Source organism: Scyliorhinus torazame, chromosome 13 (assembly GCF_047496885.1).
Source record: "Scyliorhinus torazame isolate Kashiwa2021f chromosome 13, sScyTor2.1, whole genome shotgun sequence".
Classification (NCBI taxonomy): Eukaryota; Metazoa; Chordata; class Chondrichthyes; order Carcharhiniformes; family Scyliorhinidae; genus Scyliorhinus; species Scyliorhinus torazame.
This window is the reverse complement of record NC_092719.1, coordinates 17,096,198-17,121,749: the sequence shown is the minus strand read 5'-3', so window position 1 is coordinate 17,121,749 and position 25,552 is coordinate 17,096,198. Positions and strand designations below refer to the sequence as shown.

Genomic DNA, 25,552 nt, shown 5'->3' with positions numbered 1-25,552 from the left:
AAACACTTCACTAGCTCTACCTACCAGCTTTGTTTGAATCAGTAATACCCACAAGTCCTGTGGCCATTTCATTTGTTTAGCTACCTTCTCAAATAAAATGAAAAAGCTTCTACTTCCTTCTCGTCAAACCTTGGCAATGCTTGGACATATTTAAATTGATCCTCACCACGTCTTCGACTATGACGCTCTGTCTCACTATCCTCATCAATCTCATCCAACTGTATGTTTCCCTTTGCGTCTGCCAATTTTAACTGATTTTCATGTTTCATAGCCATTTTATGAAGTTCAAACTCTCTCTCTTTTTCCCTTTCCTCTCTATCTCTTTCTTTGTTTCTTTCTTCTTTCTCCTTTGCTTTTTCCTCTCTATCTCTATCTCTTTCTTTGTTTCTTTCTCCTCTCTCCTTTTCTTTTTCTCTCATTGCATATTCAAACCGCGTTAATTCTTTTTCATGTTCAAATTGCTAAATCTGCAACTGGAGCTTTGCCATTTCTAATGAGTCAGAATGTATCTCAGGCAAATTTAAATGCTCAGCTACCGCGGTAAGTACCTCATCTTTTCGCATTTTGCCAGGCAATGTTAACTGCAATGCTTTTGCCAAATCTAACAGTCTGCTTTTAGTCTCTGTCCGTAAGGTATTGCGTGTTACCGTGTCCACCCCCAAAAACTCCTGAGCTTCTGAAAGAGCCATTGTCCTCAACACACTCCCCACTTAAACTAAAATACCACACCTGAAAAGCAACCACAATATGCTCACCCCTCACTGTCTTTAAGTTTGTTAAGCCAATCCAATCGATAGACTTTTATCCCGGACGAGCCCCCAATTGTTATGGGTCCAGGTTTACAGAACCCCAAAGTGTTTCATGGAGTTCAATCGACCCACAACTTTTAATAGATTGTGGTGTGGGAAGGACACGGTGTGCTTTCCAGGTGTGATACAGCAGAAATGGACAAGTGGCTTTTAAAACAAAACAATGTTTATTCTATGAACTCAAGTTAACCTTTTAAAAACAAACATTGAATATCTTAATACCCATTACTTCAGAGATAACCCCAAAAGACTACAACACTAAATAATCCTTCAAACTGTTCCATTAAACATCCGAAAGACTTCAAACCATCAAAAATAGGAGCACATTAGGTTACATTCAATATATTTATAGTCTTTGGATTGCAGAAATCAACAGACCAACTCTGTGTTTCTTCATGCAGCTCACAGCAAAACACACAGACACTCCCAGCTGCGTTCTCAAACTGAAACTCAAAAAGCAGAAGTGAGCTCAGCTCCCCCCACCCTCTGACATGATATGATCAGCTCCATTTCTTAAAGGTACATTGCTTAAACATCCATTTCTTAAAGGTACTCTCACATGACACTAGAGAGCTGATATGAGGGTGCTGGAGAGAGCTGATATGAGGGTGCTGTACAGAGCTGATATGACGGAGCTGTAGAGAGCTGATATGTCAGCTGACGGTATATGTTTGGGTCTTCCCCCATTGGCTACCAGCAATATAAACCAGCAAATGACTTCTGGTTTTGGCAGCAGTGCATACCTACTTGTACCGTGGCCTTTCCCGATGCCATCAGTCACCAACGCTTGGTGAACATTTGGCCACACTCAGCCTCTGTCATGAACCTACCTTGGTGGCTGCTTGGTGCGGGTTTTTCAATCAAAGCTTGGGCCCCTTCATTGTTCTGCCTTCCCCATGCACAGAGCTAGGGCCTCGACATTCCTAGTCAGCTGCAGTAAGCGATGGTGTTGGAGGAGGAAGCCAGCATTGGAAGGGTCATCTCATCTGAAAAAGCGGGTGTACCTCAGGTTTGATTGGGCCGTGACAGGAAGCCATTTATGGTTAATATTGATTTTGCACTAATCTAACCTGTCAATAAATAATGGCTCTCAATTCACTTCCAGCGCTGCCTATACAGCAGTTGATGGGCACACCCCACCGAGACATTGTGACTTGCCATTATTTGCAGAATTTCATCAATACTCGATATTCTTTTTCTTCAAGTTCCTGGTAGGAAGGTATTGCACTCCCGCTGAATGTGATTCACATCTTCAACGCAAAACAAAACCTAGGCTGACATTCCCAGTGCCGTAAGGAAGGAGAGCCGCACGTTTGGAGGTGTCCGCTTTTGAAGGCGACATTACACCAAGGCTTCGCTGCTCTCGCCTGTGGACATTTGTCCTTACTTCAAAGAAGAGCAGGGAGTTATCTCCTGTATCGTGGCTAATACTTAACCCTCAGCCATCGTGACTAAAACCGATTATCTAGTTATTCAGGGAAGCTCGCTGCACACAAAATACCTGTTTCTTCCTTGCAGTATAACAGCGACTTCACTTCAAAGGGTATTTCATTGGCAGTAAGTGTTTTGAGGCTATGAAGGGTGCAATATAAATGCATGTTTTATCCATCTATCTACAAGTCAGCCGACACTGATTGCTATCACAGCTTCTACCACTAAAGCTGCACAAATCCCTCCTTTATTGTGTGATTTCTGCAGTGAAAAATTCCAAACGTTCGCACACCCTGTTGATTTGCCACATTCCATGCATGGAGACAGTCTGGGGTATAGCACAGAAGGAGGTCGTTTTGTCCATTGCGTGTGCGACAGCTCTTTGAGAGAGCTATCTAGTTGCGAGTCATATGCGGCATAGAGGAAGCCATTCAGCCCATTGAGTCAATGCTGGAAAACATTGTCGGTTGAATTGCCTGTATTCCATGGGGGTTGCGTGCAAGAGGATGTTTAAAGTTTTGATTTAAAAAGCAGTACCTGGACAGGGAACTGAACCCCAGACCCTCAGATTAAGAGCCCAATGCTCTCCCAGCTGAGCCATCTTGCCCAACCAAGTTGAGATGCTGTTTATGCTCCACATGCGCCTCCTCCCATCCTATATTGAGTCACAATTGTTACAATTTACATAGATGATTTGGAGTTGGGGACCAAGGGCAATGTGTCCAAGTTTGCAGACGACACTAAGATGAGTGGTAAAGCAAAACATGCAGAGGATACTGGAAGTCTGCAGAGGGATTTGGATAGGCTAATTGAACGGGCTAGGGTCTGGCAGATGGAATACAATGTTGACAAATGTGAGGTTATCCATTTTGGTAGGAATAACAGCAAAAAGGATTATTATTTAAATGATAAATTATTAAAACATGCTGCTGTGCAGAGAGACCTGGGTGTGCTAGTGCATGAGTCGCAAAAAGTTGGTTTACAGGTGCAACAGGTGATTAAGAAGGCAAATGGAATTTTGTCCTTCATTGCTAGAGGGATGGAGTTTAAGACTAGGGAGGTTATGCTGCAATTGTATAAGGTGTTAGTGAGGCCACACCTGGAGTATTGTGTTCAGTTTTGGTCTCCTTACTTGAGAAAGGATGTACTGGCACTGGAGGGTGTGCAGAATATTCACTAGGTTAACCCAGAGCTGAAGGGGTTGGATTACAAGGAGAGGTTGACTAGACTGGGACTGTACTCGTTGGAATTTAGAAGGATGAGGGGGGATCTTATAGAAGCATCTAAAATTATGAAGGGAATAGATAGGATAGATGCGGGCAGGTTGTTTCCACTGGCGGGTGAAAGCAGAACTAGGGGGCATAGCCTCAAAATACGGGGAAGTAGATTTGGGACTGAGTTTAGAGGAACTTCTTCACCCAAAGGGTTGTGAATCTATGGAATTCCTTGCCCAGTGAAGCGTTGAGGCTCCTTCATTAAATGTTTTTAAGATAAAGATAGATAGTTTTTGAAGAATAAAGGGATTAAGGGTTATGGTGTTCGTGCCGGAAAGTGGAGCTGAGTCCACAAAAGATCGGCCATGATCTCATTGAATGGTGGAGCAGGCTCGAGGGGCCAGATAGCCTACTCCTGCTCCTAGTTCTTATGTTCTTATATCATGGCACCTTATCGCTCCTTCATTCCTCATTTGTTTTGCGAGCTTCCTATTAAATGTATCCATGTTCCTTGCCTCAACCACACAAGTTCCAGCATTTTAGCCACCCTCTGGGAAATGTGACAACTCCAACAAAACACAGATTCCAGATCATAACAACGTGTTTTTTGTTTGAAAAACTTCTCACCTCCTTCCTCTGAATATTATGCCTATTAACGTCTGTGTCCCCTGCAACTCTGCAACAGGAAACCGCAGCTTCTCCCAATGTGCTCCGTCAAAACCCCTCTATTTTGAACACCTTAAATCCCCCCCGCCCCCGCCCACTTTCTCCACAACCCTGTAGCCCTTCAAATCTGGCAAATTCCAATCTGCGCAAAACTGGCGTCAGGAAACTTTTTTACAGCTCTATTAACCTCTGCCTCACTCTTTTTGCCTTTGTCTGTCTGCACCCCCCCACCCGGCCCACCCGGTTTTTAACATTTTAACTCCTACTTCAGGCTTTTTTTTATTCCAGTTTTCTTTCCGTTCATTTAGTCTCTTTGCTTATTCTCTTGCTCGGTCCTTTTGAACAACCTGTAATCAAGGGAGAGGCTGCTGTGTTAATATTGCTGTTCTGAATCAGACGATTTCATCTGTGGCACTCGATGCTAATTCTGCCACGCCAACATGGAAATCTATGCTAATGAGCATGATTAATATTCACTTACCAATGTGACCCTCCACCCGCCAGAATTAAACTTTTGGAGACAATTGGATAACTTGGGCGAGTGTGGACCCCAAAGATTCCAACCAAAATATGGGGCGGGATTGTCCGCCGGCGGGATGCTCCGTTTTGCCGGCGCCCGGGGTTTCCCGACGGCGTGGGGCTGCCCCACAATGGGGAACCCCATTGACCGGCCGGTGTAACGGAGAATCCCGCCGGCGGGTCGTGGCAGAAATGTGGGGCGGCGAATCCAGCCCATGGACTTTATATTGTTTGAAAGGTGTACTATCCACAGAAGTTAGCGGTTTGCGGGCAGCATGGGGGCTCAGTGGTTAGCACTGCTGCCTCACGGTGCCGAGGTCCCAGGTTCGATCCCGGCTCTGGGTCACTGCTTGTGTGGAGTTTGCCCATTCTCCCCGTGTTTGCGTGGGCTTCATTCACCCCCACAACCCAAAGGTGTGCAGGTTAGGTGGATTGGCCACGCTAAATTGCCTCTTAATTGGAAAAAATAAATTGGGTACTCTTAAGTTTATTCAAAAAAGGTTAGCGGTTTGCGCAAGATAGAGGTTGGAACTAGGAGTTGGCATTCGATACCTGCCCCACCATTTAGCTTCTTCGTGGCTGAGCTGTTCTTCAACACCATTTACCCGCTTTTCCTTCGCATCCATCGGTACCCTTCCCTCCCAAAATTCCCCCCGCTCTCAGCCTGCTGTTTCTTAACCTTACAACGCTTCAGAAGTATTTCATCAACTGTAAAGCACTTTGGGACACCCCAAGTTCAGGAAAGGTGCTGTACAAATGTAAGATAGTTCTCTCTTTGTTATGAGGGAGTGTTGGCTGAGGGATCCCAGTACCCGCGGAACTGTCACCCCCGCAGCTAGATCTGCCCTTGTCAAACGGAAGGAGGAAAGGGTTAAAGACCGTCCCGCTGGTCTGGTGTGAGGACTGGAATGCACCCCCCGAACAAGATGGTAGTGTCCCTTCAGCCTGGGTCCAACTCCAAAACCAATGAGGTACATCTGATAGGCATTGCAGAGAATAAAAGGCTCAAACACAGTACGCGAGCACTGCGTTCAATCAAGATTAGATTCCCTCATGCAGTGATAATGGGAAAGTAGTTTCACTTAAAAAGCTTTTTTGTCTCCCTGATTGTATTGTGAAGATAGGCTAATGGCGGTACAAATGTACTTTTTACTGCACCCGGGAGAATTCTCCTCCTCGGAATCTTTTTCTTCAGATGCTGACACTTGTGAGATGGGTCCCTCTGGTTTTCGAGCATTTTGTCTCTGGAGCTAATGATGCATTTTGTGTTTCCACCCTCCCCAGTCAGACTCTTCCCCTTCTCCGTTAGAAGGCGGTCACTCCATTTCCCTGTGGTGCTTCATGAGCACGCATACCTGCTGCAGGGTGACTAACAGTGCGCTGGTAGATTGCGTAGAAACCATCGTGTTCGCCGACTAGAGTCGCCAGAGGCTGTCAAACCAGTAGTGGACTGTTGATGCCCCGTGAGCACGCCCTGCCGCCATTCAGTGAAAAGATGGCTGACCTACGGCCTCAATCCACACACTGGCCTTTGCCCCATATCCCATCCTGGGTCAACAAAAGATCTCAGATTTCAAATTAACAATTGATCTCGCACCACGATTGGCCTTTATAGCAAAAGGAATTGAGTATAAAGGTAAGGAAGTGTTGTTGCAACTGTACAAGGCATTGGTAAGACTGCAGCTGGAATATTGTGCATAGTTTGGCCCCCTTATTGGAGGAAAGATGTAGTGGCATTGGAGGCAGTTCAGAGGAGGTTCACGACATTGATTCCAGAGATGAGGGGTTTGTCGTATGAGAACAGATTGAACAGTTTAGGCCGATACTCTCTAGAGTTTAGAAGAATGAGTGGAGATCAAATAGATCTCCTTCTGCACTGTAAATTCTATGAAATGTGGCTGATTTAGCACAGAGGGCTAAACAGCTGGCTTGTAATGCAGAACAATGCCAGCAGCGGGGGTTCAAGTCCCGTACCGGCCTTCCCGAACAGACGCCGGAATGGGGCGACTAGGGGCTTTTCACAGTAACTTCATTGAAGCCTACTTGTGACAATAAGCGATTATTATTATTGGTATACAAGATGCTAATAAGTACGGATAAAGTAGACGTGGAGCTGATGCTTCCTCTTGTGGGGCAGTCTAGAACAAGAGGTCATAATCTTAGGATTAGATGTAGCAAATTTAAAACAGGTTTGAGGGGAAACTACAACTCCCAAAGGATTATGTATCTGTGAAATTCGCTGCCCCAGAGTGCGGTGGATGCTGGGACAGCTAGTAAATTTGAGGAAGAGTTTGACAGATTTTTAATTGGTAACGGGTTGAAAGGTTATGGAGAACGGGCAGGACGGTGGAGTTGCGGCCAGGATGGCATCAGCCATGATCACATTGAGGGCGTTAGGCTCGGGAGGCTAAATTGCCTATCCCCCGCTCCTGGGCCATGTGTTCTAGGGAGGAGGTGCTGTGGCTGATTTTGCAATCCTGCTCTTGGCCTTAACATGGCAGGTAGCAGATGAGGAACACATCAGCCATGATAGAATGGTGGAGCAGACTCGATGGGCCGAATGGCCTAATTCTGCTCCGATATCATTTGAACGTATGATTGCCATTTGGCGGAAGAGAGTTGCAAATCTCTACCACCCTTTATCTAGCAATGGGAAAGCCGGCCAATTTTTCCCTTCCTCGTCCCAGGACTTTGAGGTTTGCTGCATCAGTGTAGCGCCTGAGACCAGCAACATTGGGTTTGAACCTCACATTTTCCTGGTCAACATTGATCGAGTCCACATGAATAGGTGGATTTGAGATACAGTTTAACCGCGGATGTGCCTATTCATGTTCCGTTGTTTCTGTAGTTAAGTCAATGCGGTGTGCGGGGGGGAGGCTATATTTGGAACCTTCCAGCCGAGGATTGCAGGATTATTTCTGTAAAAACTGCTGGAAATCTGAAATAAGCACCGCCAATGTTGCAACCACTTGGCAGGTCAGACAATATCCATGGCGAGGGCGCTGGAGCTAATGTGGGGGGATTTTCCATTCCCTGCCCACAGCATGACCAGAAATCCACACCTGAGGTCAACGGATCCTTTGCTGATCCGGCGAGTTTTCCGTCCCATCCGTGACGATTCCCACGGTGGGCGGGACCGCCAAACCCCCGGCCGGTGTTTCAGCTCAATGACCGCTCTGCTGCCGGACCGCTGTCCTGAAACATTGGGCGGAATTCTCTAACCCCTGGGACTGTGCCCCGTGGCAGAGGCGGGAAGGTGGAGTGTTTCTCGCTGCGGAGGCCAACGGGAAAACACACCCAATCGTCCGGCCCAACCTCAACCCGGGGTTTTGCGCCATATCCGGGTGGCGGGGCAGCAGATGGTGGAAAGTCTGCTGTTGTATCTGGGCGTCATATTGAAACTGTGCCCAGCATCACTGACCCATTATTGAATAAAGAAGGTGGGCCTCCTGAGAAAGCAGACTGATCTTCAGGAACATTCTGAGGCTGGAAGATGGACATCCTCAATGACACTGAACCTGGAAGATCCACCTGTAGATGCATCCCCCCCAGCCCCCACCCACCCACTGATGTGGTACTGCAGAGGCCAGGGTTGAGGACAGCCTCCATCCCGATCCCTAGAGGTAGGCCCAGGCATTGTTCAGGTGAGTCCTGACTTCTACACATCACGTTGTTCCAGACGTGTTTTCCACTGGCGTGTTGACCTGCTGACATCGCAGAGAAGTGGGCGTGGCTGGAAGATTCTGGTCAGGCCTTTATCTGTACTCATTTGCAGATCAGTTTGATGCTGGCCTGCAGCGGAATTCCCGCTCTGCCATGATTGGGCACCGGTGGAAGATCCCGCAGGGAATTCATGCCAGTGTAGAACTGATTTCTGGCACTTCCGCCAACTTCACTCTCACCGTGAGCATGAGCAACATCTTTCTGTCACGGTTCAGTGTCTCGGCGAAATCCTCGCTCCCTCTGCCATTCATGAGGAAGTAGTGTTCCTCTCTTTAATATTCTGCCTTTGTTGTATTCCTTGAAGAAATATTTCTCAAAAGTGTGGCGAGGGCGAGGTGATGGGGGCGGACTTTGTTATTTCAGGAACAGGAGGGGGAGGGGTAGGATGGAGGAGGAGGGGTGAAGTGTGAGGAGGTAATTGAGTAGGGGAAGAAGTTCCATGTACTGTCGGTGAACGTGAAGATGCCATGGCGCTATTTCAGAACAATACGGATGAGGGTGAAGCTCGAGTTCCCAAGGCCAGGCCAACATTAACGCTGATGAAAACAGAAAGACTCCATGGTTATTTCTTGTACTTCTTTGTGGCCCTTGCCTGTCCACAAGGGTAGGAAACCTCATGCTATTATCACAGTGGGGGTGGAGATACTGGATTACACCAGGGAAATGTGAAGGCGGCAAAGCCCCCCCCCCCCCCCCTCCGGCCGCCGCTCTCCACTCAGTCCCAGTGCCAGCCAAGGCTTCCCCACCTCCTCCCACAGGTCATGAAATTGCAGCCAGGGCAGGGAGTGGCCTTTAAGTGGCCATTCATTACCCAAATGAAATTGTGGTGAGGTAGCTGGACGGGAGGAGTGTTCACCTTGGGTTAGGGGTCTAGATGGGATTTGCCTGTGACCCTAATGATGTTACCGTAGACTGTTATCCATAAAAGTGATTCTTGTTTATTTACAGATCTATGTACGTCTCAGTAAGCCACACTAAAATTGAATGTCTACATCTCAGCAGATCTGTTCCATCATAGTTCCATCAGGGGGGGCAGCACGGTGGTGCAGTGGTTAGCACTGGGGCTGCGGTGCTGAGGACCCGGGTTCGAATCCTGGCTCTGGGCCACTGTCCGTGTGGAGTTTGCACATTCTCCCCGTGTCTGCGTGGGTTTCACCCCCACAAACCAAAGATGTGCAGGTTAGGTGGATTGGCCACACTTTATTGCCCCTTAATTGGAAAAGAAATAATTGGCTACTCTAAGTTTTTTTTTAAATGTCATAGTTTCATCAGTATCAGGGGCCCAGATGTTAACCCTTTATCTTGTATCTCCCCCCAAACCTTGATGCATACTCCTGCAGGGGTATGGGGCCTTCAGTTCTGTCTTCCTGCAGGGTCAGTCCCAGGTGCTGACCCTGCCAGCAGTTGCCTGGACCCGAAGCCCTGGGATTCCCAGACTATCCCTCTCCTCCTCCCTAGCTCGCGTTCCTCCTTTAAGCTACTTCTCAAAGACTACCTGTGACCAAGCTTTCGAATACCTGCTTTAACATCTCTTATGTGTCTTGGTGTCACGTTTTGTTTGCTAATAATCCTGTGCAACTGTGGGACATTTGGCCCTGTTAAAGGGGCTATCCAAATGTACGTTACTGTTGTTGAGAGACTTGATAAAAGTGCACTGCAGGGAGCTCAGGAGACCCGGGAAGGAGATTCAAACGGAGGTTTATTTACAACCAAAGGTAAAGACCACAATGTGCCGCACAGCACATAGGTCCCAATCGGGACTACCGATCATGCCAGTCCCAATACGGGCCGGCTTTTAAGGGTTGACTCCATGGATCTCCACCCATCAGCAGGGGAGCTCATATCCACAAGCCCCTTGGAGAGGTCAGTCGGGTCACCCCCGTGGGTCTCGTGAGGGTTATTACAGGGACGATCTCTCGTTGTTTATTTAAACAAGTCCAATGAATTGAGGTTGACTCTTAAGAAAAGGGATTTGCCTTGGGGCAATGGGTGTTACTTCACTGTGCTTGGTACCAGGAATCCTACCTCATTGCTTTCCTCGCTGTGTCACTCAGAGCTCGAGGCTGACTGTGGATCCCCGAACTCAGGATAGATGTAGGCTTCGGTACAGGGTCTGCCAGCTTCTCTGGCTCAATCCCTCTTGTCTCACCTGGGGCTCTTCTTTTTTTTTCATTTCAGCTGCACAAGGAAAAATAAATGCAAGCGTTCCACCGAACTCCGAAGGTTTGCGTCCGACATCAAGCAGTGCGTCACTCTCACCGTGAGCCCAAGCAACATCTCTGTGTCACAGTACCGTGTCCCGGTGAGACCCTCACTCCTTCTACCATTCATGAGCAAATAACAACGTGTTTCTCTCTTTAATATTCTGCCTTTGTCGTATTCCTTGGAAAAAAGATCTTTCTTAAAAGTGTGTTGGGCTCGAGGTGATGGGGGTGGACTTTGTTTTTCAGAATGGGAGAGTTGTTGAAGTTTTGAGACGATCTACTCCAGGTTTATTCGGATGGTGTGAGGCAATACACACACAAGGGAAGACTTTCATTTACAGAGTGATATTCAAAATTTACATCCCAAAGTGCCTGACTATCTTCTGGAAGAGTACGTCACTGTTTCTAACGCAGGGACGATGACACAAAATTTTGCAAAGCCCGTACCCACAAACACCAATGTGATTGTGAACAGATAATCTGTTTAGTTGTTGGTTAAGGGATATTGATCAGAACACTGTTTATAATTCCCATGTTCATAATTCCTTTGTTCTTCTTAAGTCGTACCAGGGAATCTTTTATGTCTACCGACATGAACTTCTTCCATATCTCGCTGACCCCCTCCCTCCCACTCCCTCCCAGACCCTCCCTCTCCCGGACCCTCCCTCTCCCGGACCCTCCCTCGCTCACCCTCTCTCGCTTGTTCTCCCTCGCTCGCTCGCTCACCCTCCCACCCTCACTCACTCAACCTCCCTCCCTCACTCGCTCGCCCTCCCTCCCTCAATTGCTCTCCCTCCCTCACTCGTTCGCGCTCCCTCACTAGCTCTCCATCCCTCATTTACTCTCTTTCCCTCACTTGCTCTCCCTCCCTCGCTCGCTCTCCCTTCCTCTCTCTCCCTCACTCGCTCTCCCTCCCTCACTCTCCCTCCCTCACTCGCTCGCCCTCCCTCCCTCACTTGCTCTCCCTCCCTCACTTACTCTCCCTCCCTCACTCGCTCGCCCTCCCTCACTCGCTTGCTCTCCCTCCCTCCCTCGCTTTCTCTCCCTCCCTCACTTACTCTCCCTCCCTCACTCGCTCATCCTCCCTCACTCGCTCGCCCTCCCTCCCTCGCTTGCTCTCCCTCCCTCCCTCGCTTACTCTCCCTCCCTCCCTCGCTTACTCTCCCTCCCTCACTCGCTCTCCCTCCCTCACTTGCTTGCCCTCCCTCCCTCGCTTGCCCTCCCTCCCTCGCTTGCTCTCCCTCCCTCCCTCGCTTGCTCTCCCTCCCTCCCTCGCTTGCTCTCCCTCCCTCCCTCGCTTGCTCTCCCTCCCTCACTTACTCTCCCTACCTCACTTACTCTCCCTCCCTCACTCGCTCATCCTCCCTCACTCGCTCGCCCTCCCTCCCTCGCTTGCTCTCCCTCCCTCCCTTGCTTGCTTTCACTCCCTCCCTCGCTTGCTCTCCCTCCCTCCCTCGCTTGCTCTCCCTCCCTCCCTCGCTTGCTCTCCCTCCCTCCCTCGCTTACTCTCCCTCCCTCCCTCGTTTACTCTCCCTCCCTCACTCGCTCCCCCTCCCTCACTCGCTTGCTCTCCCTCCCTCCCTCGCTTTCTCTCCCTCCCTCGCTTTCTCTCCCTCCCTCGCTTTCTCTCCTTCCCTCACTTACTCTCCCTCCCTCACTCGCTCACCCTCCCTCACTTGTTCGCTCTCCCTCCCTCGCTTGCTCTCCCTCCTTCGCTTGCTCTCCCTCCCTCGCTTGCTCTCCCTCCCTCCCTCGCTTGCTCTCCCTCCCTCGCTTACTCTCCCTCCCTCCCTCGCTTACTCTCCCTCCCTCACTCGCTCGCCCTCCCTCACTCGCTTGCTCTCCCTCCCTCCCTCGCTTTCTCTCCCTCCCTCGCTTTCTCTCCCTCCCTCACTTACTCTCCCTCCCTCCCTCGCTTACTCTCCCTCCCTCACTCGCTCGCCCTCCCTCACTCGCTTGCTCTCCCTCCCTCTCTCGCTTTCTCTCCCTCCCTCCCTCGCTTTCTCTCCCTCCCTCGCTTTCTCTCCCTCCCTCACTTACTCCCCCTCCCTCCCCCTCCCCCTCCCTCTCCCTCCCCCTCCCTCTCCCTCCCTCTCCCTCCCCCTCCCTCCCCCTCCCTCCCCCTCCCTCCCCTACCTCCCCTCCCTCCCCCTCCCTCCCCCTCCCCTCCCCCTCCCCCTCCCTCCCCCTCCCCCTCCCTCCCCCTCCCCCTACCCCTCCCCCTCCCCCACCCCTCCCCCTGCCCTCCCTCCCACTCCCCTCCCTCCCACTCCCCTCCCTCCCTCCCACTCCCCTCCCCCCTCCCACTCCCCTCCCCCCCCACTCCCCTCCCTCCCTCCCACTCCCCTCCCCTCCCACTCCCCTCCCCCTCCCACTCCCCTCCCCCTCCCTCCCACTCCCCTCCCTCCCACTCCCCTCCCTCCCACTCACCCTCCCTCCCACTCACCCTCCCTCCCCCTCCCACCCCCTCCCTCCCTCCCCCTCCCTCCCTTCCCCCTCCCTCCCTCCCCCTCCCTTCCCCCTCCCTTCCCCCTCCCTTCCCCCTCCCTCCCCCCCTCCCCCTCCCTCCCTCCCCCTCCCCCTCCCTCCCTCCCCTTCCCCCTCCCTCCCTCCCCCTCCCCCTCCCTCCCTCCCCCTCCCCCTCCCTCCCTCCCTCCCCTCCCCTCCCTCCCCCTCCCCTGCCCCTCCCTCCCCCTCCCCCTCCCCTCCCTCCCCCTCCCCTGCCTCCCCCTCCCCTGCCCCTCCCTCCCTCCTCCCTCCCCCTCTCCCTCCCCCCCTCCCCCTCTCCCTCCCCCTCCCTCTCCCCCCTCCCTCCCCCCTCCCTCCCTCCCCCCTCCCTCCCCCCCTCCCTCCCCCCCTCCCTCCCCCCCTCCCTCCCCCCTCCCCCTCCCCTCCCCCTCCCTCCCCCTCCCTCCCTCCCCCTTCTCCCTCCCCCTCCCCTCCCCTCCCTCCCCTCCCCTCCCTCCCCCTCCCTCCTCCTATCCCCTCCCCCTCCCCCTCCCTCCACCCTCCCTTCCCCCTCCCTCCACCCTCCCTTCCCCCTCCCTCCCCCTCCCCCTTCCCCCTCCCTCCCCCTCCCCCTCCCTTCCCCCTCCCTCCCCCTCCCTCCCCCCTCCCTCCCCCTCCCTCCCCCCTCCCTCCCCCTCTCTCCCCCCTCTCCCTCCCCCCTCTCCCTCCCCCCTCTCCCTCCCCCCTCTCCCTCCCCCCTCTCCCTCCCCCTTCCCCCCTCCTCCCCTTCCCCCCTCCCCCCCTCCCCCCCCCCTCCCTTCCCCCCCCTCCCCCCTCCCTCCCACCCCCCTCCCATCTGCCCCTTCACCTCCCACTCCACCTGCCCCTTCACCTCCCACCCCTCTTCATTCTCCCCTTCCAACTGCGGCAGTTCTTGAGGAATTGTTTCTCCTGCCAGTTGACCAGCGTTGCTCACTCGCCCACTGCACCACTCAGTCCCGTGCAACGTATCCTTCTCGCTGTCGGCGATAATGCCCTCTGTCGGAGCCCAGTGAAACCCTGGGCCGTGTTGAAGCTGTCCGCAGCAGTATTGTCACATTACCCTTGCTGAAAGCAAACCAATTATTCCCGTGTTTCAGCTGTAGCACCGCATATGTTTAAATCGCTGCGCGGGGTAACCTTTGACACTCCGTGTTTGGAGCCTCCATTCCTTTGCTGTTATCCCATTGGAGAGGAATCCTGCATTCCCATTATTTCCAGTGCCGCCTTTCAGACTCAATTAGATGAGAGATTTATTACTGGTAGTCGCCCGCCGTGGCTTCCACTCTGAAGTACCCGAGACACGGGGTTGCTGACGGATGGATTGGAGGGTGGGGGCAAGGGGCGGGTGGGGGGGAGGGGGGTTGGGGGGGTGGATGTTGGAGAGTAGATCGAAAGCGAGAGTGAGCACATTGTGTGGTCGTGTAATTCACCGGACCTGATATCGAGCTATATGTAATTTCAGCAGGAAATGGAAAAAGAGAAAGTGTATTATTTTAAAACATAGGTTATAAAATTACACCTTGCCAACTTCCATTTGCTGATAAAAAAAATGACAGGTTTTGTATCCCAACAGCAAATTATTTTTCAGCTCAGCCTGCCAACATCACTCGCTCCGAAATGTAATTTGGGCCCTACGAAAAAAAAAAGAAACTCCAATTTGCGGTGGAAATTGTAAGCGACAGGTTATTATTTTGTGGCCTTGAATTCGAGCCACACTTTCTGATTTTTTCTTTTTTAACTGTCAGGACACACGAGGATGTGTGGGGAGGCCAGGGAGAGAGACGGAGCGGAGTGGCTTTGTACCTCAACAAAGCCTCTTCAGACAATCCGCCTGAAGTTCTGTGTGTACCGACATCCGAGAGGCTTTTCCCTCTGAGGATGTCACGGCCAAGATAGGGAAGGGGTTTTGATGGTGTTGCTCCAAGCTGCCATGATATGCAGACATGCACATAATGAGATACAGACAGGCAGCTAATGGACACAGAGAACAGGACATAACCAATCAGCAGGCAGAACACCTGGGGGTGGTTTCCCACTATAAAAGGCACGAGGCACTCACACACCACCTCTTTCCACTGGGGGCATCTACAGAGTGAGTCAGGTGTACATATCACATAACACCTACAGCACGTGGCTAAGAGGTAGTCTGGTTCAGTCACACAGAGTAATCACACTTAGGTTAGCAGAGAGTCGAACTCACCGAGAACTGAGCTAACTGTGTGACAGGTTCAATAAGTCAAATTAAACTGACTTCAAGATCTGGAGTATCTTTCAGTTAACGCTGCATCCAGTTGCAGCCCGTGTTATCTCACTGTGCTAAACACGATCATCTGAGGGAAAACGAGTGTCTCTGTGAATGTGTTGTGGCCGCAAGAATGTTCTGAAACAAACGCGAGAAAGCAGCTGGAAGGACATGTAGAATTGCTGTCCTTCACCTAGGTTACGTACACCTACCCAGTCATTGAATAAGTACTGCTATTTGGCCATTTGGCTTTCGATGCGGGTTGACTTGATCAACGGCATTGTATCCTTTCTTGTACTCAATTGACTACTTCTGCCTTTTTAAAATAGATTTAGAGTACCCAATTAAAGGGGTAATTTAATGTGGCCAATCCACCTCAGCTGCACATCTTTAGGCTGTGGGGGTGAGACCTGCGCAGACACGAGGAGAATGTGCACACTCCACACGGACAGTGACCCGGGGCCGGGATCGAACCCGGGTCCTCGGCACCGTAGGCAGCAGGGCTAACCCATACCCCACCGTGCCGCCCTGACCACTTCTGCCTTGAGAGGTTCACCATTATTTTTTGAAGGAGAGGAACCAGGTGTCGCATCAGGTTAGGGAGCACTAGTCTTTGATGTCTGGCACCTGGGTTATGAGCTCAGACTGATGAGATGTAATTCTCTGTCAGCTGACTGGAAGGGTCTTTATGTGATATGAGTTTGGGCTGTCTCTGTTGTACTGATCTTTACATGGGTATGTACAAAAAGGGCTGATGGGTAATGGAAAGACCACTAGGGGGCAGCACTGGCGTGTATAAAAGGGGAAGGATTAGACCGTGAGGAGAACAGAGGCAAAGATTTAGCACAGGGCTGTTAGTGTGATCAGGCCTCGTTGTAGTGTATAGAAAAGTTGTAACCTTTCTACCAGTACAGTTCTTGAACTCACGCAGTTATTTAAGTTGTGTTGCTCAATAAACCTTCTGTAAAACTTCTGGACGACTTCGAGCCTTCTTCCAAAGCCTCTACTGTAACTGAGTTGAGTAGGACAGATTACCTGCCTGACAGGTAACAAAACACCTGACTCGGCCCAATGTCTTTGGTGGCTCCTGGCGGCAATGTCTTCAGCTGCCTTGACGGTACGTTGTAGAACTGCCTCCCGAAGCCTCGAATCCCGCCTTTTGAGGCACTTTTTGACCAAACTCTCTCCTTCTGTGCACGTTGTCCATTTTTACTTGGTAAAGCTTCTTTAACCCACCTGACTGTGTCAGAAGGGAAAACAAACAATTTGGGCCAGTATTCTGATTTCCTCATTTTATTGTTTTTATTTTGCTTCTGGGGCGTGAGAGGCACTATACAAATGCAGGGTGCTGTTGTTCCCGGAGCGGCAACACCTGATTTTCCAGGAATTGGTGATCCTGTTCGGAGGCTGCAGCATGGCTGATATGGGAAATTGAAAATACGAACAGACCCGTCTCAGAGTACAGGGTGTCCTTCTGAGGTTCATCACTGAGCTGAGCCGAGGGAGATCTGTATTGTAGCTGGCCTGGGACGGTGCTGAAATGGGAATTGTTGTCTTCCTCAGGGCCAGCATGCCCCATCTGATGAGATTTTTTTTTAAAGAAAGGAAAAAAAAGAGTTAAAAGTGATATTCAGGGCAACACAGTGGCTCAGTGGGTAGCACAGCATAGTGGTGATATCACTGGACGGGTAACCCACAGGAGCTGGACTAATTCTCCAGAGACATGAGTTCAAATCTCACCAAAACAGCTGTGGAAATTTAATTTCTTAAAATGCTAGCGGAGGAAGTCTGCCATCCTTATCTGGTCTGGCCTACATGTTGCTCCAGACTGTTAACTGCCCTCGGAAATGGTTCCTGCAAGCTACTCCGTTATATTATACCACCACTGAAACAAGGTGTGTGTGTGCACGCGCGCGCCTTCACCACGTGGACTGCAGCGGTTCAGGGAAGCACCTCGCTTCACAAGGTCAATTAGGGATGGGCAACGAATGCTCGCTCACCTCCCAAGAATGAATACAGAAATAAATTCACAACCCTTTGAGTTTCTCCCCAATCACCACCCTCAATGGCCAGCCCTTATCAGGCCACAGCATATTATCCTGAAGTAAAAATTAGAGTTGCGGGGAGCGGGGGGGGGGGGGGGGGGGGGGGCGGTGGAGGAGTAGAAATGTGAAACGGTTGGAAACGAGGAGAGGTTTGTTTGCATTACACGCTGTTGTCTGTTCTGACTGAAAGCTGCCTGGAATTACGTCCTGACATATTTTCTGATTCTCACTTCCTTTCCCAGCTGGTGCTGGAAGCTCACAATGTACCTGAGCTCTCCGCGGGCGTCAACTGTACCTTTGAAGACTTTGCCGAGATGGATGGCCTGGTGTTGGGGAACGTGATCCGGTGCATTTCGCCAGCGGAGAAGGAGGTGCCTCGAATCCTGACAGACAAAGGTAAGAGGGGCAGCATGTCCGTTCAGACACTATAGAGAGGGAGGGAACTGGGACCTCGTGCGGGGAGTGAGTTTGCGGACACAAAGCTGCCAGACACAGCTGCATCCGGAAGGTTTTAGCGTTAACCTGATCAATTCCTCAAATCGGACGCGGCTTCTTGTAGAACCTTCCAGCACAGGAAAAAAAAAACATTCCACCTCTGAAAACGTTGTCTAATCAACGCACTGATTTTCACTGTTCTTAGTTCTGAAGGAAAACTAAATGTTGATTCATTCCTTTTATTTTATTAAGACTCCGTTGATCTGGTGACAGTATTGAATATCAGCATAAAACACATTTCTCAAAAGGCATCAGTGATGCTGAGGGGCTAGCTAGGAGGACCTGCAGCTTCTGGAGGATATGAAACTCTGCCTGCTAGAAGCTCTGCAAATTCTCTCCTTTCCCATAGCTGTGGTTGAAAGGTCCACCTTGGAATAGCGAACGTCTTCCCTTTTAAATTCCTGAGGCCCCATTGATGGTGGAAGCTGAAGAATAAACATTCGGCCTCTTGCCACGGAAGGACTGCAGCGCCATGGGTGGTGAGAGAGTGTAATTACAACGTGACATGTTTACATAGGAACTTACCATTCTAAATCTTTCATGGGAATACAAAAGTAGGGGCAAATGTTTATCTGCGTTTGAAACGGGCTGCATTATGTGAGTGCCAAGCCTCCCTTGATTGCTGACGCTACTCCAAGTGACTTGACTGGTCTTGACTCTCCATGTGCGGAGCTCTGGGCGGGCAATCGTCTTGTAATATTATATTGCGTGCTTCTTTTTTTTTTTTTGCGAACTGCTATTCTGTGGCATGCAGCCGTCAGGCCCACAGCTGCACATCTCTACCACCAGATGACGATGCATCCTCTACGAGCTGCAGATTCCCATATCCGTACCCACAACATCGTTAGGTACCGTGAGGACGTCTCTGACGTTATGTGCTGAAGCCATGGGGCATTTAAAAGGAAGCATTTAAAAATGTTTAGTTTTAAATTTACAAGGCGCCCCCCTGAGAACTTTCCGAGAACATTGCTGTGGTGAATGTATAATTACTGATAATTCACCAGTGCACTGTGTTGTGTTATTAACCCTGTGGGCTCGACCTATGGGCCATTGTGTGGCTTCACCCACAGGGGATATGTTGGGGCATGTACGGGCTCCGCCCATGGCTCCACCCCCTTTACAGGAAGTATAAGAGCTGCCGACCTGCGGGGCCGCCTTCAGTGTTGTACCGGTCACAGGCAGGCTCAGTTCTAAGCTGATTAAAACCACGGTTTACTTCTCCACGTGTCTTCGAGTGAATTGATGGTTGCATCAATTTAATCAGCTTAAAATACTACTATGGAATCAGCCCTCAAACCTGACAGACTGGAACTCGATCCACAGGCCGCAGAGGCAAAATAATTTTTTTCACATTGGCTTTGATGCTTCAAGGCCTATCTTGCCACGTCGTCTACGCCATCCGTCACTGACGAACAGAAGCTGAGCCTCCTCCACGCACGGGTGAGCCATCGCATTTCTGTCCAGCTCGACGAAGCCGCTTCCTATACAGAGGCCCTCGCACTACTCGAAAGCCTCTATGTGCGGCCTGTGAATGAGGTATACGCGCGACACATCTTTACCACTTGCCGCCAGCGCCCCGGGGAGTTGCCAGATGATTACCTACGCGACCTCAAAGCTGTAACTATCAGGCCGTTACGGCCACTCAGCACATGGAGCTCGCCGTCCGAGACGTTTACGTAGCGGGGGTCCGATCGAACTATGTGAGACAGCGCCTGCTCGAAAAAGGAGCCCAGGACCAGGACGACACAGTAAAACTGGCTACCTCTCTGGAGGTTGCTTTTCAGAGCCTAACTACGTTCCCGGGCGATCACGCGACCCCCTCGTGGGCCCCCGACCCGAGACTACCCCAGGCCTGTGCCGCACGGCCGCCCACCCATCATGGGGGGCTACCCTGCTACTTTTGCGGCCAGTCCCAACACCCCCAACTGCACTACCCGGCCCGCAACGCGAACTGCAGCAGCTGCGGGCGAAAAGGACACTTCACCAAGGTCTGCCTCGCCAGATCTAAGAACGCGAACTCACAGACCCGATCCACAGACTCACAGGCCCGCAGACCCCGCAAGGTGGCAGCGTGTCTGCCGACTCCGCCTCCGCATAACGTGCGACTCATGGGGGCCGCCATCTTGGACGCCATCTTCCTCACCGTCCACCACGCTCGACCAACGGGGGCTGCCATCTTGGCCGCCATCTGCTACGCCGCTCGACGCGTACGACCTACACGGACAACCATCGCGGGGCCACCCCAGCACCTCCAATCACACCGCCGGCTACCCACACCTCAGCGCGGTCACCCTGCACCAGTCGCGACCTAAGCACCTCTGGAGCTCCATGATGGCTGTCGGCTTCACGGGTACGAGACACCTTGCCTTTTTGACTCCGGGAGCACAGAGAGCTTCATTCATCCAGACATGGTAAGACGCTGCTCGCTCCCAATATTCCCAACGCAACAAACATTATCCCTCGCCTCTGGGTCGCACTCGGTGCAAGTCCAAGGGTGCACTACTGCAACCCTAGCGATACAGGGCGTTGAGTACGCTAATTTTCAACTACATGTGCACCCAGACCTCTGCGCTCCTCTTCTTTTGGGACTCGACTTCCAGTGCAACCTCAGCTGCCTAACTCTTAAGTTCGGGGGGCCCCTGCCCCCGCTCACCGTATGCTGCCTCGCGACCCTAAAAATCGCCCCCCCCCCCCCTCTTCGCAAACCTCACCGCCGATTGCAAGCCAGTAGCCACCAGAAGCAGGCGGTATAGTATGCAGGACAGGACGTTCATTAGGTCCGATGCCCAGCGTCTCTTGCGGGAGGGGGTCATAGAGGCCAGCAATAGCCCCTGGAGAGCTCAGGTGGTGGTCGTCAAGACCGGGGAAAAGTTCCGGATGGTGGTTGATTACAGCCAGACCATTAACCGGTTTACGCAACTCGATGCGTACCCCCTTCCCCGTATTGCAGACATGGTAAATCAGATTGCGCACTACCGCGTCTTCTCCACGGTGGATCTGAAGTTTGCATATCACCAGCTCCCAATCCGCCCGGAGGACCGCCACTACACGGCGTTTGAGGCAGACGCCGCCTTTTCCATTTCCTCCGGGTCCCCTTTGGCGTCACGAACGGGTTTTCGGTGTTCCAATGAGCGATGGACCGAATGGTGGACCAGTACGGGCTGCGGGCCACGTTTCCGTACTTGGACAATGTCACCATCTGCGGCCATGATCAGCAGGACCACGACGCCAACCTCCACCGATTTCTCCAAACTACCCAAACCCTCAACCTCACCTACAACAAGGAGAAATGCGTTTTCCGCACAACCAGACTAGCCATCCTCGGCTACGTTGTGGAAAACGGGGTCCTAGGGCCCGACCCTGACCGTATGCGCCCCCTCCTACAACTCCCTCTCCCTCACTGTCCCAAGGCCCTGAAGAGGTGCATTGGATTTTTCTCCTATTACGCCCAGTGGGTCCCCCAGTATGCGGACAAAGCCCGCCCACTATTTAAGGCCACCCTCTTTCCACTGGCAGCCAAGGCTAGCCAGGCCTTCAACTGCATCAAGGCGGACATCGCCAAAGCTGCGATGCGCGCGGTGGACGAGTCCATCCCCTTCCAGGTGGAGAGCGACGCCTCAGAAGTCGCTCTCACCGCCACCCTCAACCAAGCAGGCAGACCGGTCGCATTTTTTCATGCACCCTCACCACCTCCGAAATTCGACACTCCTCGGTCGAAAAAGAAGCCCAAGCCATCGTGGAAGCCATACAGCACTGGAGGCACTACCTCGCTGGTAGGAGGTTCACCCTCGCCACCTGCCAACGATCGGTTGCCTTCATGTTCGACAATACGCAGCGGGGCAAGATCAAGAATGATAAGATCTTGAGGTGGAGACGATTCTCCACCTATAACTACGATATAGTATATCGTCCTGGGAAGCTCAACGAGCCCCCAGATGCCCTGTCCCGCGGCACATGCGCCAGCGCGCAAGGTGACCGACTGTGGGCTATCCACGATGACCTCTGCCACCCGGGGGTCACCCGGCTCGCCCATTACATCAAGGCCCGCAACCTGCCTTACTCCACCGAGGAAGTCAGAGCTATAACCAGAGACTGCCGAATCTGTGCGGAGTGTAAACCGCACTTCTATCGACCGGATAAGGCCCACCTGGTAAAGACATCCCGGCCCTTTGAACGCCTCAGTGTCGATTTCAAAGGGCCCCTCCCCTCCAATAACCACAACACGTACTTCCTTAACATCATAGACGAGTTCTCCCGCTTCCCGTTTGCCATCCCCTGCCCTGATATGACCACCCCCACTGTCACTAAAGCCCTGCATAGTGCCTTCACCCTGTTTGGTTTTCCCAGTTATGTCCACAGGGGCTCGTCGTTGTTGAGCGACGAACTGCGTCAGTACCAGCTCAGTAAGGGCATCGCCTCGAGCAGGACTACCAGTTATAACCCCAGGGGAAACGGGCAGGTGGGGAGGGAGAACGCGACGGTCTGGAAGACCGTCCTACTGACCCTGCGGTCCAGGAATCTCCCAGTTTCTCACTGGCAGGAGGTCCTCTCCGATGCGCTCCACTCTATTTGGTCCCTCCTTTGCACGGCCACAAACCAGACTCTTCATAACCGTTTGTTTGTTTTCCCTCGGGGAGCTACCTCAGTGGCCTTGCTTCCGCCCTGGCTGATGACACCGGGTCTAGTCCTCCTCCGAAAACATGTTCGGAGCCATAAGACCGACCCTCTGGTAGAGAGGGTCCAGCTCCTGCACTCCAACCCACACTATGCGTACGTCGAACACCCCGATGGCCGGCAAGATACCATCTCCCTCCGGGACCTGGTGCCCGCAGGCTCCAACACCACTCCCACTACTGCATCCCCCACACTATGTCCCGTCCAACCTCCCATGTTCAGCGCCCCCACCCCTATATAGTTCCTGCGCTCCTTCCCACCCACCGCACGGGTCCACGGGAATGATGCTCCGGAACAGCCGCTCCCGGAGTCCACGCCTGTGCCTGCTCTGGACCCACTTCCACAGCCACCCGAAGCGGCTGCAACACCAGTGCTTCGGCGGTCGCAACGTACGATCCGGGCACCGGACCGACTGAATCTATGAGCCCATCACCCCCGCCGGACTTCATTTTTAAACAGGGGGTGAATGTGGTGAATCTATAATTACTGATAATTCACCAGTGCACTGTGTTATGTTATTAACCCTGAGGGCTCTACCTATGGGCCATTGTGTGGCTTCACCCACAGGGATATGTGGGGGAATGTACGGGCTCCGCCCATGGCTCCACCCCCTTTACAGGAAGTATAAGAGCTGCCGACCTGCGGGGCCGCCTTCAGTGTTGTACCGGTCACAGGCAGGCTCAGCTCTAAGCTGATTAAAACCACGGTTTACTTCTCCACGTGTCTCTGAGTGAATTGATGGTCGCATCAATTGCGCATTAATTTCAGTCACTTGCCTCTTTAAACAAGACTTGTTGCCATGTAAACAACCCGTGCCTTCCACTTAAGTTTCTCGGTGCTCTGTATTGCACTGGGTGTCCGACTGGGCTCCAGTTGTCACTGTCAGGTATTGCAACCTTTGAGCAAGCCCCTTGATTTTCACCGAGGAGTCATTATGTGATGAACGGTGTGTTGAAAATACACTGCAAACTGAAATTTGTACAGGCAAATTGCACTTAAAACAAATTGCACCTATTAAAATAAATGGGGAGAAAACTGGTACCTGGAGATGTCTTCTGATCAGACGGAAGAGATGTTTGGAGGAGTAACCTACATTAAACCTAATAGAAAAATCAATTGCTGCTGAAACTATGTTTGACAGTTCAAGTGTGCACTGATGTGACTGAGTACTACACTGATCAATAAAGTGCCAACTTTGCAATGGTTAAGATTATTTTTGCTGTCCGTATCTCTGTTGGAATCACTCTGTTCGAGGAGAGTAAGGTCTGAACTGGGGGCGGTGCCCGAATTGTCAAACTCCTGACCCTGGCACAGACTGAGTACTGACCCATCCTCCCCACGTACGCCTGGGTCTCAGGCCTGTGTTTTTAAGCTGCTGAGGACTTCAGGGGAATTTCTACCTCCCAGGTTGCCTGGATTTTTGTTTTTCCCCTAGCGGGTTCTCTATGATCTTTGTTTCTGTTGTCATGCTTGTGTCCACTGATATACACTTTCTGAATCCCTCCATCGTATAACCTCAACCTCTGAATCCCTCTGCCGTGCCTCCTTGCTCCCTGAATCCCTCCACAGTGCCTCCTTGCTCCCTGAATCCCTCTGCAGTGCCTCCTTGCTCCCTGAATCCCTCCGCAGTGCCTCCTCACTCCCTGAATCCCTCCGCCGTGCCTCCTTGCTCCCTGAATCCCTCCGCCGTGCCTCCTTGCTCCCTGAATCCCTCCGCCGTGCCTCCTCACTCCCTGAATCCCTCCGCCGTGCCTCCTTGCTCCCTGAATCCCTCCGCAGTGCCTCCTTGCTCCCTGAATCCCTCCGCAGTGCCTCCTTGCTCCCTGAATCACTGCGCCGTGCCTCCTTGCTCCCTGAATCCCTCCACCGTGCCTCCTTGCTCCCTGAATCACTCCGCCGTGCCTCCTTGCTCCCTGAATCCCTCCGCCGTGCCTCCTCGCTCCCTGAATCCCTCCGCAGTGCCTCCTTGCTCCCTGAATCCCTCCACTGTGCCTCCTTGCTCCCTGAATCCCTCCACTGTGCCTCCTTGCTCCCTGAATCACTGCGCCGTGCCTCCTTGCTCCCTGAATCCCTCCACCGTGCCTCCTTGCTCCCTGAATCACTCCGCCGTGCCTCCTTGCTCCCTGAATCCCTCCGCCGTGCCTCCTCGCTCCCTGAATCCCTCCGCAGTGCCTCCTTGCTCCCTGAATCCCTCCACTGTGCCTCCTTGCTCCCTGAATCCCTCCGCAGTGCCTCCTTGCTCCCTGAATCCCTCCGCCGTGCCTCCTTGCTCCCTGAATCCCTCCGCCATGCCTCCTTGCTCCCTGAATCCCTGCGCCGTGCCTCCTTGCTCCCTGAATCCCTCCGCCGTGCCTCCTTGCTCCCTGAATCCCTCCGCCGTGCCTCCTTGTTCCCTGAATCCATCTGCAGTGCCTCCTCACTCCCTGAATCCCTCCGCCGTGCCTCCTTGCTCCCTGAATCCCTCCGCAGTGCCTCCTTGCTCCCTGAATCCCTCCGCCGTGCCTCCTCACTCCCTGAATCGCTCCGCCGTGCCTCCTTGCTCCCTGAATCCTTCCGCCGTGCCTCCTTGCTCCCTGAATCCATCCGCCTTGCCTCCTTGCTCCCTGAATCCCTCCGCCATGCCTCCTTGCTCCCTGAATCCCTCCGCCGTGCCTCCTTGCTCCCTGAATCACTCCGCCGTGCCCCCTTGCTCCCTGAATCCCTCCGCCGTGCCTCCTTGCTCCCTGAATCCCTCCGCCGTGCCTCCTTGCTCCCTGAATCCCTCCGCCATGCCTCCTTGCTCCCTGAATCCCTCCGCCGTGCCTCCTTGCTCCCTGAATCCCTCCGCCGTGCCTCCTCACTCCCTGAATCCCTCCGCCGTGCCTCCTCGCTCCCTGAATCCCTCCGCCGTGCCTCCTTGCTCCCTGAATCCCTCCACCGTGCCTCCTTGCTCCCTGAATCCCTCCGCAGTGCCTCCTCACTCCCTGAATCCCTCCGCAGTGCCTCCTTGCTCCCTGCATCCCTCCGCTGTGCCTCCTCACTCCCTGAATCCCTCCGCCGT

At 52.6% G+C, this 25,552-nt stretch overlaps 1 protein-coding gene across 4 annotated transcripts in view; it reads left to right on the top strand.

Moving 5' to 3' along the window:
• The window catches only part of plxna4 (plexin A4), a 776,634-nt gene that overhangs the window by 491,601 nt on the left and 259,481 nt on the right, over nt 1-25,552 (top strand). For all 4 annotated transcript variants that reach the window (XM_072471113.1, XM_072471112.1, XM_072471111.1 and 1 more), the window contains exons 6-7: nt 10,541-10,664; nt 17,586-17,739. In XM_072471113.1, the coding sequence (XP_072327214.1) occupies nt 10,541-10,664; nt 17,586-17,739 (278 nt within the window). The remainder of the gene's footprint in view (nt 1-10,540; nt 10,665-17,585; nt 17,740-25,552) is intronic.